The sequence below is a fragment of the Megalops cyprinoides genome, chromosome 13, assembly GCF_013368585.1.
Source record: "Megalops cyprinoides isolate fMegCyp1 chromosome 13, fMegCyp1.pri, whole genome shotgun sequence".
In the NCBI taxonomy this organism is placed as follows: Eukaryota; Metazoa; Chordata; class Actinopteri; order Elopiformes; family Megalopidae; genus Megalops; species Megalops cyprinoides.
This window is the reverse complement of record NC_050595.1, coordinates 1804179-1819962: the sequence shown is the minus strand read 5'-3', so window position 1 is coordinate 1819962 and position 15784 is coordinate 1804179. Positions and strand designations below refer to the sequence as shown.

Genomic DNA, 15784 nt, shown 5'->3' with positions numbered 1-15784 from the left:
ACTTCATGCGGGTCTTCAGGTTTTTTTTCTGGACACCACTCGGTTAAAGTACTTGTTTGGGTATTTTGGTAATGAGTTGAAAGCACCTCTAGTTGTCATTCTAAATACGTTGACAGACATATGGAGCAAGAGCCATTCTGGTTAAAGAACAGCAGTCACTCAGGTCAGCTTTATGGCTTTCATTAGGAGGTCAAACAGCTACAGTAGAACCAAAATTCTTGCAAGAATAGCCAAAATTATTTCCCAAGCGAGAATTGCAAGCTGCTTTAAAGCTGAATAAAAATTAAATTTGGGGAAGGATAAGAAAAAGGAAAGACAAGTCAGAGACAGACACCGAGAGAACAGAACAAAGAATAATTAGATTCTGCAATTAAGAAAAAGTTGATTTTATTGTGTATCGTGGCTTGGTAGTATTTCTGGGACAAAGAGGAGAGGGAGATTGGGGGGGCTTATAATGTTTTGATTCTTTGGATTGCTAGAGCAAACTGACTATACATTGAGAATTAGACTTAAAAGAAGAAAAAAATACTGTATCCTCAAAGGCATGCTGGTAACAACACACTGAACTAGGCCAAGAACAGAACAACAGAGTTCAGAAAACAAAAATGCAGAACCAAAAGAAAAAAAAAAAAAAAAACCATTAAATGATGCGGATGTATGTTAAGTCATTTTTTCCTGGCATCCTCAAATGCAGCTATTCTGGCTCTCCAGCGGCAGGCAGGACAGCGCAGGGGGAAGCCTCAGTCTGGTGGCGGTCGCAGCGATGCAGCAAAAGGACATGTCTACTTCCTGTCGCAAATGGATGCAAGTGCCTGCCCGTTGCTTCTGTCAGTTGACTGGTTGGATATGGTGAGTGGCGTCTGGAGTCTGGTGTGGAGCAGGCTGATTCTCAGAGAGGTATGCATGGAGGAGGGGGAGGGGGGAGGCATGGGGGGGGGTGGGAGGGGGTTGGTGGTGGGAGGGGGGCAGGGAGGGTTGGGGGGGCGGGACCCCATCCTCCTCCTCTTGCCCTGAATCCCACCTCCCGTTAGTGCCTTTAGCCGAAATTGTGTAGCGCCAGCCGGAACATGTCATTGGTGCACACCCAGGCCTCGTTGATGTTTTTTAGGAGGAAGACCTGATGGAATCCCATGACGGGGTCCTCATCAGCCTGCAAAACAGAGAGGGAGGGAGGTCAGTCCTGGGTGACGCCTGATCAAAAAACACAACACGATGTCTCCACCACACACACACGCGCGCACACACACAGCTTTCCATCGAGGCATTCAAGTGGTGTTTCGGTGATCCATTTAGCCTTAGATCAAAGTAATTCAGGTAATTAAAAAACGTCATGGTCACCACAGCAATTGGAATATAGCAAAGGCAAGCACATTGCAACCATTAAAACACATCTGAGAATAATCATTTTTCATCAACATTTACCATTGTCTGTCTTAGCCGCACACAGCTAAGGAGCTTTCAGTTAGCATGGAAGAGCTTTAGGAGGTTGGGTACATTTCTGGTGACTAGTACTGACAGACATGGCCTGAGAACACCTGTATAGAGATGAACAGGTGATCTCCCTCATGTGAGACCGATGGCCAGCGTAACTCCATGCTGGGCCCTGTGTGTGCTCTGGCAGACTCTTCCAGAATACCGAGGGAAGGCAGGACGCACTTGTGGATGCGCACTGAGCTCTTTGCAGGACGGTTCGACATTCCTGCGCGTGTGGTGGAGCAGCAGGGAGAGCAGGCTCAGGTGGGCGGAGTCACACAGAGGGTGAGTGACAAGCAGGGCCTGCTCCCTCTCACACTGAGGAGTTAGAGGTCACACACAGCCGGTTAGCTGCTGACCGAAGCCGCGTGCTGTCTCAGAGCCTGCCGCAGGTAACGCGCAGCGGAGCACGGGCACACGCAAGGCACCCGACGCAGACAACACACCGCAACGCCGCAGGAACAGCCAATCATCTCCCCTTTGCTGCCACTTGGAACAAACTGTATGCACTTTACAGAGAGGGAGTGAAACGCTGTGTCCCCTGCTGGCCAGAGGGTTGTTTCTGCTGACTGCGCTGCACCTCAGCTCTGAGGGACCAGTCTTAGTGCAGGGGCTGCCTGGCAGGCCAGCAGTTAGATTGGAGTGGCAGGGAGCAACTCAGAGCATGCACTGTTAGCTAGTGCTGGAGCCTTCCGCTCAAAGCCTTCCTGCACCTAATACATAAATGTGAACTTAAAGGCGGGCAATTCCAGCAAATTCCACAGCCCAAGGCGAGCAGAAGCCCAGGCAAGCCGAGGTCACCCACGCAGAATGCAGGTCCTTACTGACAGGCAGTGAGGGGTTGGGGGAGGGCGGGCCGTGAGACCACAGCGGGGGTCAAAGGTCAGAGGTTGTGCAGGGCTAGCCTGAAGACCTCATTGGTGCAGACCCAGGCATTGCTGAAGTTTTTCAACAGGAAGGTCTGGTGGAAACCGAGGACCTGGTCGTCATCCGCCTGAGCACACGGCGAGAGAGAACCCTGAGGACCACACTGGAACCCAGCCTACACTGTTCCACCTGAGCAGGAACCCAGCCTACCCTGTTCCACCCGAGCAGGAACCCACCCTCTCTGTCTGTACATCCCCTGTTTGCTCCCATATTTAAGCCATCAGCATGCCCAATGAAGCATGCCCCCCCACCCCCCCACCAAAATCAAGTATGTTTCAGGGGGAAAGGGATCCTCCTCCTCTCCTCCTCCTCCACACACAGATGCATGTCATTCACAAACCCCCTCCTGTCTCCTACACCAGTGCTGCCCATTCCCTACCTGCAGTCTCATACACCTGTGCTGCCCATTCCCTACCTGCAGTCTCATACACCTGTGCTGCCCATTCCCTACCTGCAGTCTCATACACCTGTGCTGCCCATTCCCTACCTGCAGTCTCATACACCTGTGCTGCCCATTCCCTACCTGCAGTCTCATACACCTGTGCTGCCCATTCCCTACCTGCAGTCTCATACACCTGTGCTGCCCATTCCTTACCTGCAGTCTCATACACCAGTAACCCCCCATTCCCTACCTGCAGTCTCATACACCAGTGCTGCCCATTCCCTACCTGCAGTCTCATACACCAGTAACCCCCCATTCCCTACCTGCAGTCTCATACACCAGTAACCCCCCATTCCCTACCTGCAGTCTCATACACCAGTAACCCCCCATTCCCTACCTCCAGTCTCATACACCAGTGCTGCCCATTCCCTACCTGCAGTCTCATACACCAGTAACCCCATTCCCTACCTGCAGTCTCATACACCAGTGCTGCCCATTCCCTACCTGCAGTCTCATACACCAGTAACCCCCCATTCCCTACCTGCAGTCTCATACACCAGTAACCCCCCATTCCCTACCTGCAGTCTCATACACCAGTAACCCCCCATTCCCTACCTGCAGTCTCATACACCAGTAACCCCCCATTCCCTACCTGCAGTCTCCTACACCAGTGCTGCCCATTCACTACCTGCAGTCTCATACACCAGTGCTGCCCATTCCCTACCTGCAGTCTCATACACCAGTAACCCCCCATTCCCTACCTGCAGTCTCCTACACCAGTGCTGCCCATTCACTACCTGCAGTCTCATACACCAGTGCTGCCCATTCCCTACCTGCAGTCTCATACACCAGTGCTGCCCATTCCCTACCTGCAGTCTCATACACCTGTGCTGCCCATTCCTTACCTGCAGTCTCATACACCAGTAACCCCCCATTCCCTACCTGCAGTCTCATACACCAGTAACCCCCCATTCCCTACCTGCAGTCTCATACACCAGTAACCCCCCATTCCCTACCTGCAGTCTCATACACCAGTAACCCCCCATTCCCTACCTGCAGTCTCCTACACCAGTGCTGCCCATTCACTACCTGCAGTCTCATACACCAGTAACCCCCCATTCCCTACCTGCAGTCTCCTACACCAGTGCTGCCCATTCCCTACCTGCAGTCTCATACACCAGTAACCCCCCATTCCCTACCTGCAGTCTCATACACCAGTAACCCCATTCCCTACCTGCAGTCTCATACACCAGTGCTGCCCATTCACTACCTGCAGTCTCATACACCAGTGCTGCCCATTCCCTACCTGCAGTCTCATACACCAGTAACCCCCCATTCCCTACCTGCAGTCTCATACACCAGTAACCCCCCATTCACTACCTGCAGTCTCATACACCAGTAACCCCCCATTCCCTACCTGCAGTCTCATACACCAGTAACCCCATTCCCTACCTGCAGTCTCATACACCAGTGCTGCCCATTCCCTACCTGCAGTCTCATACACCAGTAACCCCCCCCCCATTCCCTACCTGCAGTTACACGTTTCAGTCTGCCTGAATCGTCATTAGGACATTAGCGTGTGACCTGTCCTACCTGGGACCACAGGACCACACTGGCTGAGTGACCTGTCCTACCTGCGACCACAGGACCACACTGGCTGAGTGACCTGTCCTACCTGGGACCACAGGACCACACTGGCTGAGTGACCTGTCCTACCTGCGACCACAGGACCACACTGGCTGAGTGACCTGTCCTACCTGGGACCACAGGACCACACTGGCTGAGTGACCTGTCCTACCTGCGACCACAGGACCACACTGGCTGAGTGACCTGTCCTACCTGCGACCACAGGACCACACTGGCTGAGTGACCTGTCCTACCTGCGACCACAGGACCACACTGGCTGAGTGACCTGTCCAACCTGGGACCACAGGAGCACACTGGCTGAGTGACCTGTCCTACCTGGGACCACAGGACCACACTGGCTGAGTAACCTGTCCTACCTGCAACCACGGGACCACACTGGCTGAGTGACCTGTCCTACCTGCGACCACAGGACCACACTGGCTGAGTGACCTGTCCTACCTGCGACCACAGGACCACACTGGCTGAGTGACCTGTCCTACCTGGGACCACAGGACCACACTGGCTGAGTGACCTGTCCTACCTGCAACCACGGGACCACACTGGCTGAGTGACCTGTCCTACCTGCGACCACAGGACCACACTGGCTGAGTGACCTGTCCTACCTGCGACCACAGGACCACACTGGCTGAGTGACCTGTCCTACCTGCGACCACAGGACCACACTGGCTGAGTGACCTGTCCAACCTGGGACCACAGGACCACACTGGCTGAGTGACCTGTCCTACCTGCAACCACGGGACCACACTGGCTGAGTGACCTGTCCAACCTGGGACCACAGGACCACACTGGCTGAGTGACCTGTCCAACCTGGGACCACAGGACCACACTGGCTGAGTGACCTGTCCTACCTGCGACCACAGGACCACACTGGCTGAGTGACCTGTCCAACCTGGGACCACAGGAGCACACTGGCTGAGTGACCTGTCCTACCTGCGACCACGGGACCACACTGGCTGAGTGACCTGTCCAACCTGGGACCACAGGACCACACTGGCTGAGTGACCTGTCCTACCTGCAACCACGGGACCACACTGGCTGAGTGACCTGTCCAACCTGGGACCACAGGACCACACTGGCTGAGTGACCTGTCCAACCTGGGACCACAGGACCACACTGGCTGAGTGACCTGTCCAACCTGGGACCACAGGAGCACACTGGCTGAGTGACCTGTCCTACCTGCGACCACGGGACCACACTGGCTGAGTGTGGAGGTAGGAGGAGGCAGCAGAAATGCTTCCCCAGCGTTCACACATCAGAAACAACACTGGACTGAGTCCAGCTTTTAGACAGACATTTACTAGCCACCAGAGAAACACCTAGCATGGACTCAAAGTGAATAAATCCCAGCTAATACTGAGGGGTCCCACTCAGCCCTGACTCTTCTCTCAAAGTCTCTCTGTCCCTCTACAGCCTCTTCTGACTACACACAAGCCACAATGCTCACAACACACAGATCACAAGAGAAAGTATAAGAAAAAGGGGTAAAGAGAGAGGAGGAAGAGGAGAGGAGGAGAAAAGGCAGACAGAGAGAAAGAGAGTGAGAACACTTACTTTTAGTTGTCCTACTACCATACTCAGTATACAGCTGTCGGGAGTGGGTTGGTGGTCCTGTGCAGTTATGCTGTGGGCAATCTTTGTGAAGGGAAGGCTCTGCCAAGAAAGGAGGGAGGGAGGGAGGGAGGGGGTGAAACAATGAGTCCATTCTGCCCGCTTACAGACATGCCCATGATCCAGAGTGTTCCAGAGGGCAGAGTGGCCCCCCTCGCCGCCACTGCGGCTTCCTAGGGTCACCCTAATGGCACGCTCCCCGATCCTCTCTGCCTCTGTAACAGAGGTCACTGCTAACAGTGCGTGTACACAGTGACACTCTCACTCACTCACTAGAATTAAACACACTCAAAGGGTGGTGCACTGGTTAGACACTCAATCATGACAATGGTAATGTGAGGCTCAGAAATGAACACACTGTTGAAAAAAGAATTTAGTTCAAATGCTTGAGTCCTACATCTCAAAGATGAACTACAGTCATTGATAGAAATGATTTCTTTTACTGTTGTTTTGGTCATAATTCTGGAGGAGGGTTTACTTCAAAGCGATACACAGCCAATACACTGACACATATAAGGCTAAAAAAGATTTTATAATGCTTCCTGCTCAAAATTTTGGAAATCATGACATTACCCAAACATATGAATATTCATCACCTGAAGCGGGATCTGTGAGATCTGGTTACCAGGGAAGAGGTAACACAGAGTTATAGTATTCATTCTCCTCCACCCAATGAACAAGCATTTGCACAGGAACAAACTAAACCACCCTGGATGGATCCTATATTGTGCTGATGTCAACTCTTCAGTAGCGAAACTGCAACTGAAACGAAAACCTGAAATGTTCGTACATAACACTGTGCACAGAGTCAGACAGAAACAGCTTTCTGACTGTAAGAAAATGACTGTGAAAACTCTGCTGCTTGAGCGTTACCATCTCTGATGCAGACAATCAGAAAAGGAAAACCACCGTGGGAAAAAAGTCTAGGGACAGCACACAGCATCTCTTTGGTCTGCCAATGAATGTTTTCCCTTGAATAGCGTTTCTTTCGGCGCATTGAGCTTGGGTAAGCGGCTGCATCGGACCGCACTCCGCAGCAGAGTATCAGCCACTCATGCGAGTGACAGGCTCCCGGACACCCTGCACAGCACTGCGTCTGGCGAGGGACCTGAGACACAGCACCACGACTCACCGCCAGCTCGCCTGAGGAGGAGGGCTTTTTCTCATCTCCACACGCATGTTACTGCAGAAAAACTGAGGCATCGGGACCGTCGTTCTCACAGCTCTCTGTAATCTGCCTGTATAGCGTCATTTTTACACTTTACGCCAATATAAAGGAATATAAACCAAGCAGCACACTTACACTGATATTTAGTCTTTGGGTAGGTTGGTTATAATGTTAAAATGTTCAGTGGAGCCCAACTTAAACTCTCTTCTCATTTAAAATGTACTTTGGACAAGATTCTTTTTTCAACAGTGAGTGACTCTCTGTAGACTGTAATTAGCAAGGAGGAAAAACACACAGAAAGAAGGTTTCCCGCACCACTCCACTACAGACTGGACTTACAGACAGTTTCTCGACAATCGCTGCTTTTCCCTGGAATTGCTGTCCTTCCCATGTAAGGCATGACGCATCGATCTGGAAAAAGCACAGAGCAGGGATGGGGAGGGGGTGAGTAAGTCACTGAGTAGTCGTGGCAGGCTGCTGGGGGTGGATCACTCAGGGACAGCTGCAGCAGCATCCTCAGACACACACACACTGCTGCGTTTACCTGCTCACCTGCCCCACCTGCGCCAGCAGCATCAGCAGCAAACCCACCTACGGGTCACGGCCTGCAGATAAAATTAATCAAACTGGCAGAGAAGCAAGCACTTAACACAAACAAAGAGCAGAGGCATTCAGAATAAGCAGATCCAAGCAACTCTTAGTTTCTTTTTCTGACGCAGTTGAGCAGACACTTTTCCTGCTGGGAGAAGGAGCCCCTGGAGATATAAGGGAGGTTGGGGGGGTGGGGGGGTGGGGGCGGCGGGTGGGGGCTGCTGGAGGGCTTGGCCAGCGAGAACCAACAACCATATGGGCTCCAATATGCCCACCGTTGAACCCCTGCCTGCGGGGGGGGGGGGCAGTGCGTCAGAGAGACAGCGCTCTGACGCTGTGTGATACACTGCGTGATACACTGTGTGATACACTGTGTAGCGGCAGTGTGCACCTCCCTGCAGCGGCCCGGTCCCGCTGAGGCGGCTGACACCCGGGCCCTCGCAGCCTGCTGGCCTGCTGGCCGCGCAGGAGGATTTCAGCCACACAGGCTGCGAGGAGCTTTCCGAGATCAAACATTAATGTGTCGATTCCAGACAGTCTGAGAGAGGGGAGGGAGACAGGGAGAGACTGAGGAGGGAGAGAGAGGGAGAGAGAGGGAGAGACTGAGGAGGGAGAGAGGGAGAGACTGAGGAGGGAGAGAGAAGGAGAGAGAGAGAAGGAGAGAGAGGGAGAGAGAGAGAAGGAGAGAGAGAGAGACTGAGGAGGGAGAGAGGGAGAGACTGAGGAGGGAGAGAGGGGGAGAGACTGAGGAGGGAGAGAGAGGGAGAGACTGAGGAGGGAGAGAGGGGGAGAGACTGAGGAGGGAGAGACTGAGGAGGGAGAGAGGGAGAGACTGAGGAGGGAGAGAGGGAGAGACTGAGGAGGGAGAGAGAGGGAGACTGAGGAGGGAGAGACTGAGGAGGGAGAGAGAAGGAGAGGTGAAGACAGCAGAGTGCGGAGAGGACAGAGACAGAGCAGAGAGAGGGTAAGAGACAGGAAGGGAGGGATTAGTATACAGGATATGGACCTAATCTGGTTGTGTACCCTGTGCTGGGGAGAAGCAGAGAAGGTCAACACTCACGTATATTGCTCCGAGTTGGGTCCTGTCTGTGTCAAACAACTGGTAGTAATGCTGAACAAAGCTGGACCCTATCTGCTCCCAAATTGGCTTGTCCCCCATTCTGATTCAGCCGGCAACAGGCACTGTGTGGAGAGAGGGGCATAATATGAATATGAATTTGAATGATCATGAATATGCATGCAATGTGTTTATTTTTCTCGCCAGCAAAACTGTGAGGTGATGCCAAAGGATGAGAGTGTGAATGCGTCAGTGCTGGGCAGGACAGACGGGGGGCGGGGGAACGACACATCACATGTTGAGGGCTCATACACTGTTCCAGAAGGCCACTTCTCCCACCTCTAGCACACCCTGACATCATCTGGGTGCAACAGGTCCTGAAAAGACTTCACGAACCCACTAGCAACAGCTAACAAATCCTACCTACCATCACGCTGCCATAATGTGGAATGAATGATTCTACCCCCAAAACACTGATCCTGGATCAGCATCCCACTTTTACAGATTGTAAAGGGCTGGGATTAGGGAGTGGTTAAACTGATCCTAGATCGAGATTGCTGGTCCAGTGACAAGGCCTGACAGAACCATACTGTAAGTCTTCTGTAGGGCTGTTAAAGTCCAGTCCCACAGGGCCACAGTCCAGGTTTTCCAGATCTCTGTAAAGGACTAATGTTAGAAGTGGGTAGGAAACCTTAACAGGCTCAATCACAGCAGTGATTAGTGGAGTCAGGTGGTTATGAGCCTGCAGGTCTCTAGAACCAGAGGCCAGGAGATTCCATCTACATCAGTCAGAGGATCGTGGACACCAGGAATGAAGAGGGACACCTCAGGCCCCCTTCCCAGGTCCTCTTACCCCTCTTTTTCACCACCAGCTTCTAACAGAGGCTGCATTCTGAGGGACAGAGTATCTAACTCTCCATTGCACAGCCACAGAGGAAGCAAGCCGCCCACATGCAGACAGAGCTGCTGCACAAGCCCACTCTGTTTGAAAGCCCTTTTCCCACAGGGAGGCGGGAGAAAGACCATCCCGGAGAACGCACTCTCATCGCTCGGCCAGCTGGGAGAGACGGAGCCCCCGCTCCGGCAGCGGAGAGATGGGGGCACAGAGCACGCCCCTGCTGCCCACCGCCCTCCCACACACCCACCTCCCTGCGCTCCACAGAGAGACCGGACAGAGCCGAAGAGTCAGCGAGCCACTCCAGCTGCCAGCAGGGACTCCGCTGCACTGACTCCCTGAGGAGGAACCAGCTCTGCCTCCTCCAGGCTGCCCGACAGCCACTCACACATCAGCAGGAACTGGCAGCCTGTGAATGCAGAGGGACAGCCACACGCATCATCCAGCCTCCTGGGGGTTTCACTCATTACCCCTCTCAATTCACACCAGAGAGACAGACAGCGTCACTCATGCTGTGCCACACCGGAGAAATCAAGATCCATTCTCAGAACGATTCCAGATTCCACAGAGAGACAACTCGTAGGATTGGACATTCGGCAGGAAGTGCTCCTGTGATTGGATACTATACAGGAAGTGCTCCTGCCCCATGAACTGGAGCTCAGACAGAATGTGGGGAAAAAAAGACTCATGAAGTGAGCATGGAAGTGATGTAAAGACAGAGGAAACTCCTTGCAGATATTTGGGGAGATGAAAGCATGAGAGGACCAATCGGCAACTACATACATGAACGTTACATGAACACAGATTTTGGAAAGATCAACAGCCTGTAGATCTGTTCTGAAAGGAGTTCCTGTCATGTACCATGTGGCCTGTTGACGAATCCTGGCGTGTTTCAATTTTCCACTCTGACAACAAACACGCAAATCTGTCACCACGGGTATATAGGTGTAGCGAAGGGCGAGAGCAGTCACCCCACCCGGCCTCGAACCCAGGTCTACGGGGTACCAACTTTGACCGCGACGCCAAAGAGCCAGGCTCGTTGGTACGGCAGTCAGAGCGCATACTCAACCGTAGTGACGGCACTCCGTCACAAAAGGCAAAAAAAACCTTTTACTACAGTACACACATTACAGTCCCTGAGAATCGGGAGCATGTGCATGAATCTGACACACATTCCGCATGTGCTACTGCAGAATCAAGGGGCTCGGGGTTGACACCACCGGGGGTCTCAATCAGAATGCGTATCGTCACTTCAGGACTCGGGGGCGATTTGGGAGCCGCAGGGTACTGCCTGCTGGTCACCGATGCTGCTCTGTAAGGCATCGGAGCACTGATCACAACTCCAGGACGCACACAGTATCAAAGTCTAACTGCTCCTACCGAGATAGCCAGCTTCTGCGTTCATTCAATCTGCATTCTTTGCACATAGTTTTGGCCCTTTTGAACAAATGAAAGAAACCACGTCCTTTCCATAGCTCCTCCTCTTCTGTATGTGTTTTTGGCAGTTTAGTGCTCCTGTACTTTGCATTTTATTCCACTTGCTGTGTTTCTGCAGGAAACCATAACAGCTGATTAGTTATCCTCATAACAGCTGATTAGTTATCCTCATAACAGCTGATTAGTTATTCTCATAACAGCTGATTAGTTATCCTCATTGGCTGCTTGCTGTCCTTCTATGCTAATGAAACCCAACACGGAACTGGAACTTGTAAATACATGTAGACCACTTGATAACACAGTTTGACAGGTGTAAAGAGAAATTATTAATGATTACTGATTATTGGATTTATGAAAATTAAAGCGTTCTGTAGCAGTATTATTTCAGCTAGTATGCACAAAATTTCAGCCCGATTGTAGTAAACTCACAGCAAGCTTAAAAGGGCAATTACAAGCGTAAAATCACAGTGTAAGTTCAGGCAAGCGGTCCCTATATGCAGTAATACTGTATACAGTGCGCAGCGCGAACTCAGACCTGTAGGACCACAGCAGTATCACAGTAATAACAGACCCAACACGAAAGAATCCAAGAAAACGCTCCGCAAACGCGATTAAGCCTCTAACACACCATCGGTCGCGCTCCATTCGCAGCACAGACACACCAGAGTCCACACGCTGACACTGCATCTGGACCTGCTCTGTCCAGCTGCAGGGTGGATTCTTCACTCTCATCAAGAAAACAGCCAGCTGATCTCATTCACTGTGATGCCTAAAGCACAGCTTCTCTATTCACTTAAGAGAGTCAAGTGGTTTAAAGAGGGTGGGGAAACCCATTTAAGTTTATAATGCATTTCGAGTATGAAAAGGACATAGAACATTATCTCACATCTGAGTGTCTCTCATTGGACAAAAGGTAACTCCGGCAGCTTCTCTTCCTCACCTGAGGGACACCACATCATATCACACCTCACCAGCCTGAGTTCTTCAGCAAAACACAGGTTTTAAACACCCTCAAGAGACTGTCTCCTTTAGGTGAAGGCCTCATGAACACAAGTTATCATCAGAAACAGCTGTTTTCTAACTCATTCAAACACAGGAGAACAGGGCATTCTAAAAGTACACCTCCAAAGCGAAAGTTATTGGTTACTCAAAAGTAACTTTATATGGGGGGGGGGGGGGGGGGGCAGGTGCATCAAATTTTAGATATCCACCATCTGCAGTTGTACAGCAGATATTTTTTAATATTGTATTCACTGGTTTTAGTAAACTAACATTCCAACAGCTAGTTAACTAAAACCAGCAAGATGACAAGAAGACAGCCTCCCTGGAACCACAGGCAGTGATATGTACAAACTGGTCAAATTACATCGGCCTGGTTCGGCACGTCACAATAAGCTGCATCAGTGCTGCACGCGCTGGAATCTGGTGAGGATCTGCTCTGGGGCTGTGCGTTTGGTCGGGCCAGAGGACCCGCGGCACAGAGCCGCTGCAAAGCAGGGAATTATCCCGCTGCATTCCAGACAGACGGAGCGGAGCGAGGTCTGGGTGTGGCACACAGACCTGCAGCGTCAGTCTTTTTCGCACGTCGCCCTGCCCCTGCTCCACCTCGCCCCAAAAAACCACGCGCTGGCCTCTCCCCCTCTCCCCACCTTTCACTGACAACAAATTCAAAGTCAGCTTCCACAACACTCCCGTTCCAGACTCCCAGACACTGATAAGATTTATATTCATTTCAAGGTCCCTTTTCTCCTTGTTACTAATGGGGTGGCATTTCAAGCAAGAAACAGTCATTTAGTGTGGATCCTACTCCACAGGGTCTGCTCTACTTTGCTTTCTGAGGACGGACACTGAGCATGTCTTCCCTCGGAGCGCTCCCGTGTGCGACCTGGAGCTGCACTCATGCCGCGTGGCCGTGCTGGCATCCCACTCATTACGTACCGTTGTGTGTAAACACTTGGGCTAACTGTACCTGTGCGTGGTTACCATGGAGGCTGGCCAAACAGCCACATACTGAAAACAACGTTTAAGCCTTGAACTGCAATATAATGTTGCCTCTGAGATCTGGCCCTTTGCTAACCCCTCAAATATTGGCCTCCTTCCTGCTAGATGACATCCACTCACTGTTCCCTAGAGAAGAGTTAAGACAGAACGCATTACTACATCACAACAGTCCATGTCTTTTACATTAGCAATAAATCAAATCAAATGTTGTGGCGAGCTGCAGCCGGGAGCTCGACGCCACCTTATACACTCCCCAATGACGAGGTGCAAGAGAATCTGCTGACGGGGGAAATGACGGGGGATCCGCGTTCGCAAGTCCTCACATTACATGCTTATCGACGTGCGCCGTCAAAACTATATCCCGTTTTCGTTTCCATTCAAAGCGACTCTAAGGAAACTTTAAACTAGGGAACGACTCCGCTCGTTGAGTACTTATCCAATGTGCAAACTTCGCAGCACATGTGAATAACATGCACCTATCCCTGTCAGATAATGCTCTCCGTCGTAGGTGGCCAGTAGTAATCTATGCCGTAGCAAAATACACCTATTGAAATACTAATCTGCAGCTAAACAGACTCTACACGCGTTTTTCTTAGCTAGCTTCCTTTATTTCACTGTAGGTGGTGAGATCAATAATATCCAGCTACCTATCCATACATGCAAGAAACCCAGACTAGACAGCTAGCTAGCGTCATTGCTGAACTAGCAAACTACACAGTAACCTAATTTGTCTAGCTACCTGGGTATTGCACTTGTCCGGTGTCGGCAAATGACGGTATGAAGCTCGCTAGTACAGTAAGTGGCTAGCTAGATTATTAAGCAAGCAAGTAACTACCTAGTTATAGAGTTAGACAGCAGGGTAAGTTTCAGGGTGTCCTGAGAAAATAAATTTCTCTCACGCCAACAATAATGCAGGCTACTTAAGTTCACTTGGTAGCTAGCGAGTTCGTAGTGGCTATCATGCAAGTCAGCTAATGACATATAAACATACTTCTGTAGGCTAACGCTGACTAAGTAGCATGTGATCTGCAAACCCTAGCTAGCAGAGTCAGCTAGCTATCCAGATAACGCAACTGTCTCGCCGTGATCGCCGATGAGCTCTTCACCTGAATTTAACACAAGCATGAGCCGGATGGCAGCAAACGTTACCACAAGAGGATCATATGTGCCGGTTCCTATCTGCTTAGCTCTACGTGCTAGCCATCTCGTTAACTCTAACCAGCAATCACTATGGTCTGCCTTGATAAGGTGCAACTCGCTAAACAGTTGGCTATCTTGCTCGCTAAAACCAACGGCTTAGCTAGCTACTTAGCTAGATAGTTAATGAGATAGCCAGCAAGCTACCCATACAGAAATAAACAAATACCCAAGCAGCAAGCAAGCTAGGCTATTGAATGAAACAGCTGAATAGTTAGCTAACACAGACATATAACCTCAGGAGCAACACGTGTTTTCGCTGCCTGCTGTCTAAAAATATCCTCCTGTCGGGTCTCCCAGACAGCGAGCGCTGCGGACGGTTGGGGCCCAGAGTAAAGCCCCTCTTTATATCTGCTAACGCTAACGGCTAGCTAGCGAGCCAGCTAACATAGGCGTGTCTAAGCACTTCTGTCGAACCCCTGCCTGTCAAAAAAATAAACATTTACCCAATTTATGTGGAAACAATGTCACCTGGAAAGTCGAAACGTTCATATTTACATTTCCCGGCGATGGCATTTTTTTTTAAATATACGACTCAATATCGTTACAGGCGGCAACTTACCGAGCGCCTAGTACAGCTACCCCTGTTTCCCAGTATGGCGATCCGCGAGCGCGGCAGATGATCCGCCTCTCCCGATCTGAGCATGCGCAGAATTCCGAGCCCGCGCACTTGCATTGTGGGAATAGCAGTTTTTGATCGTAGGAACTCGGCAGCAAAAGGCCTGAGTCCTATTCCCCTGTTTATTTATTTATTATGCGTCGTAAAGGCCTGCAAGGCCCAGAAGTCTTGGCAAGCACGTGTATTCACAAAACACTATGTTAACGTCTTTTGCTGGAACCTACAACTGACTTAATAGATAAACCCTAACTCATATTAGCCAACGTACACAAAATGGCAGCTAGCAGTGGATTGAACAACCCACAAAAATAGCACCAATTACTGACTGGAAAAAATAAGCTGAGTCTGTGATTGATAAATAAGAGAACTTTTAAAAGATGCACGGTCTTGTGAAAAGTCTGCATTTAGTTTCACTCATAAAAGACCTAACAGCCTAATAGTAAGTGGGTTTGATTAGTTCTGAAGCAACACTCCAATAATATTTATATTGTTCATTGGCAACAGCTTATTATTGCCCTGTAAACCCTCCTTTAACAAAACCTAAATGTAGCACCCTAAAATAAAAGCAATGACTTATTATTCCAGATGACTATGACTAGTGAAGATTTCTTTCCTTTCTGAGACTTTAGACATACTGTAACAAACATACTGATAGCCAATGACAATGACGCACCACTCCAGCTAAAGAACAAGATTACTCGTCATGGATGCACTGAAAGACGTGGGTAAATACATTGTAGCAACCATTTTTTATTTATTTATTTTTTTCATATTTTCATAGT

General features: G+C 50.5%; 1 protein-coding gene across 2 annotated transcripts; it reads right to left on the bottom strand.

Moving 5' to 3' along the window:
• Positions 1–966: 966 nt before the first annotated feature.
• On the bottom strand, positions 967–14978 carry nutf2 (nuclear transport factor 2). Of its 2 annotated transcripts, XM_036543826.1 has the most exons (6): positions 14946–14978; positions 8857–8978; positions 7545–7616; positions 5981–6079; positions 2402–2467; positions 967–1150 (listed from the first exon to the last, which is right to left on the bottom strand). In XM_036543826.1, the coding sequence occupies exons 2-6, from the start codon at positions 8953–8955 to the stop codon at positions 1037–1039; spliced, it is 450 nt and encodes a 149-aa protein (XP_036399719.1). In that variant the 5' UTR covers positions 8956–8978; positions 14946–14978; the 3' UTR covers positions 967–1036. The 2 variants fall into 2 exon arrangements, with proteins under 2 accessions (XP_036399719.1, XP_036399720.1); XM_036543827.1 differs by lacking the exon at positions 2402–2467.
• Between the last annotated feature and the right edge of the window lie 806 nt (positions 14979–15784).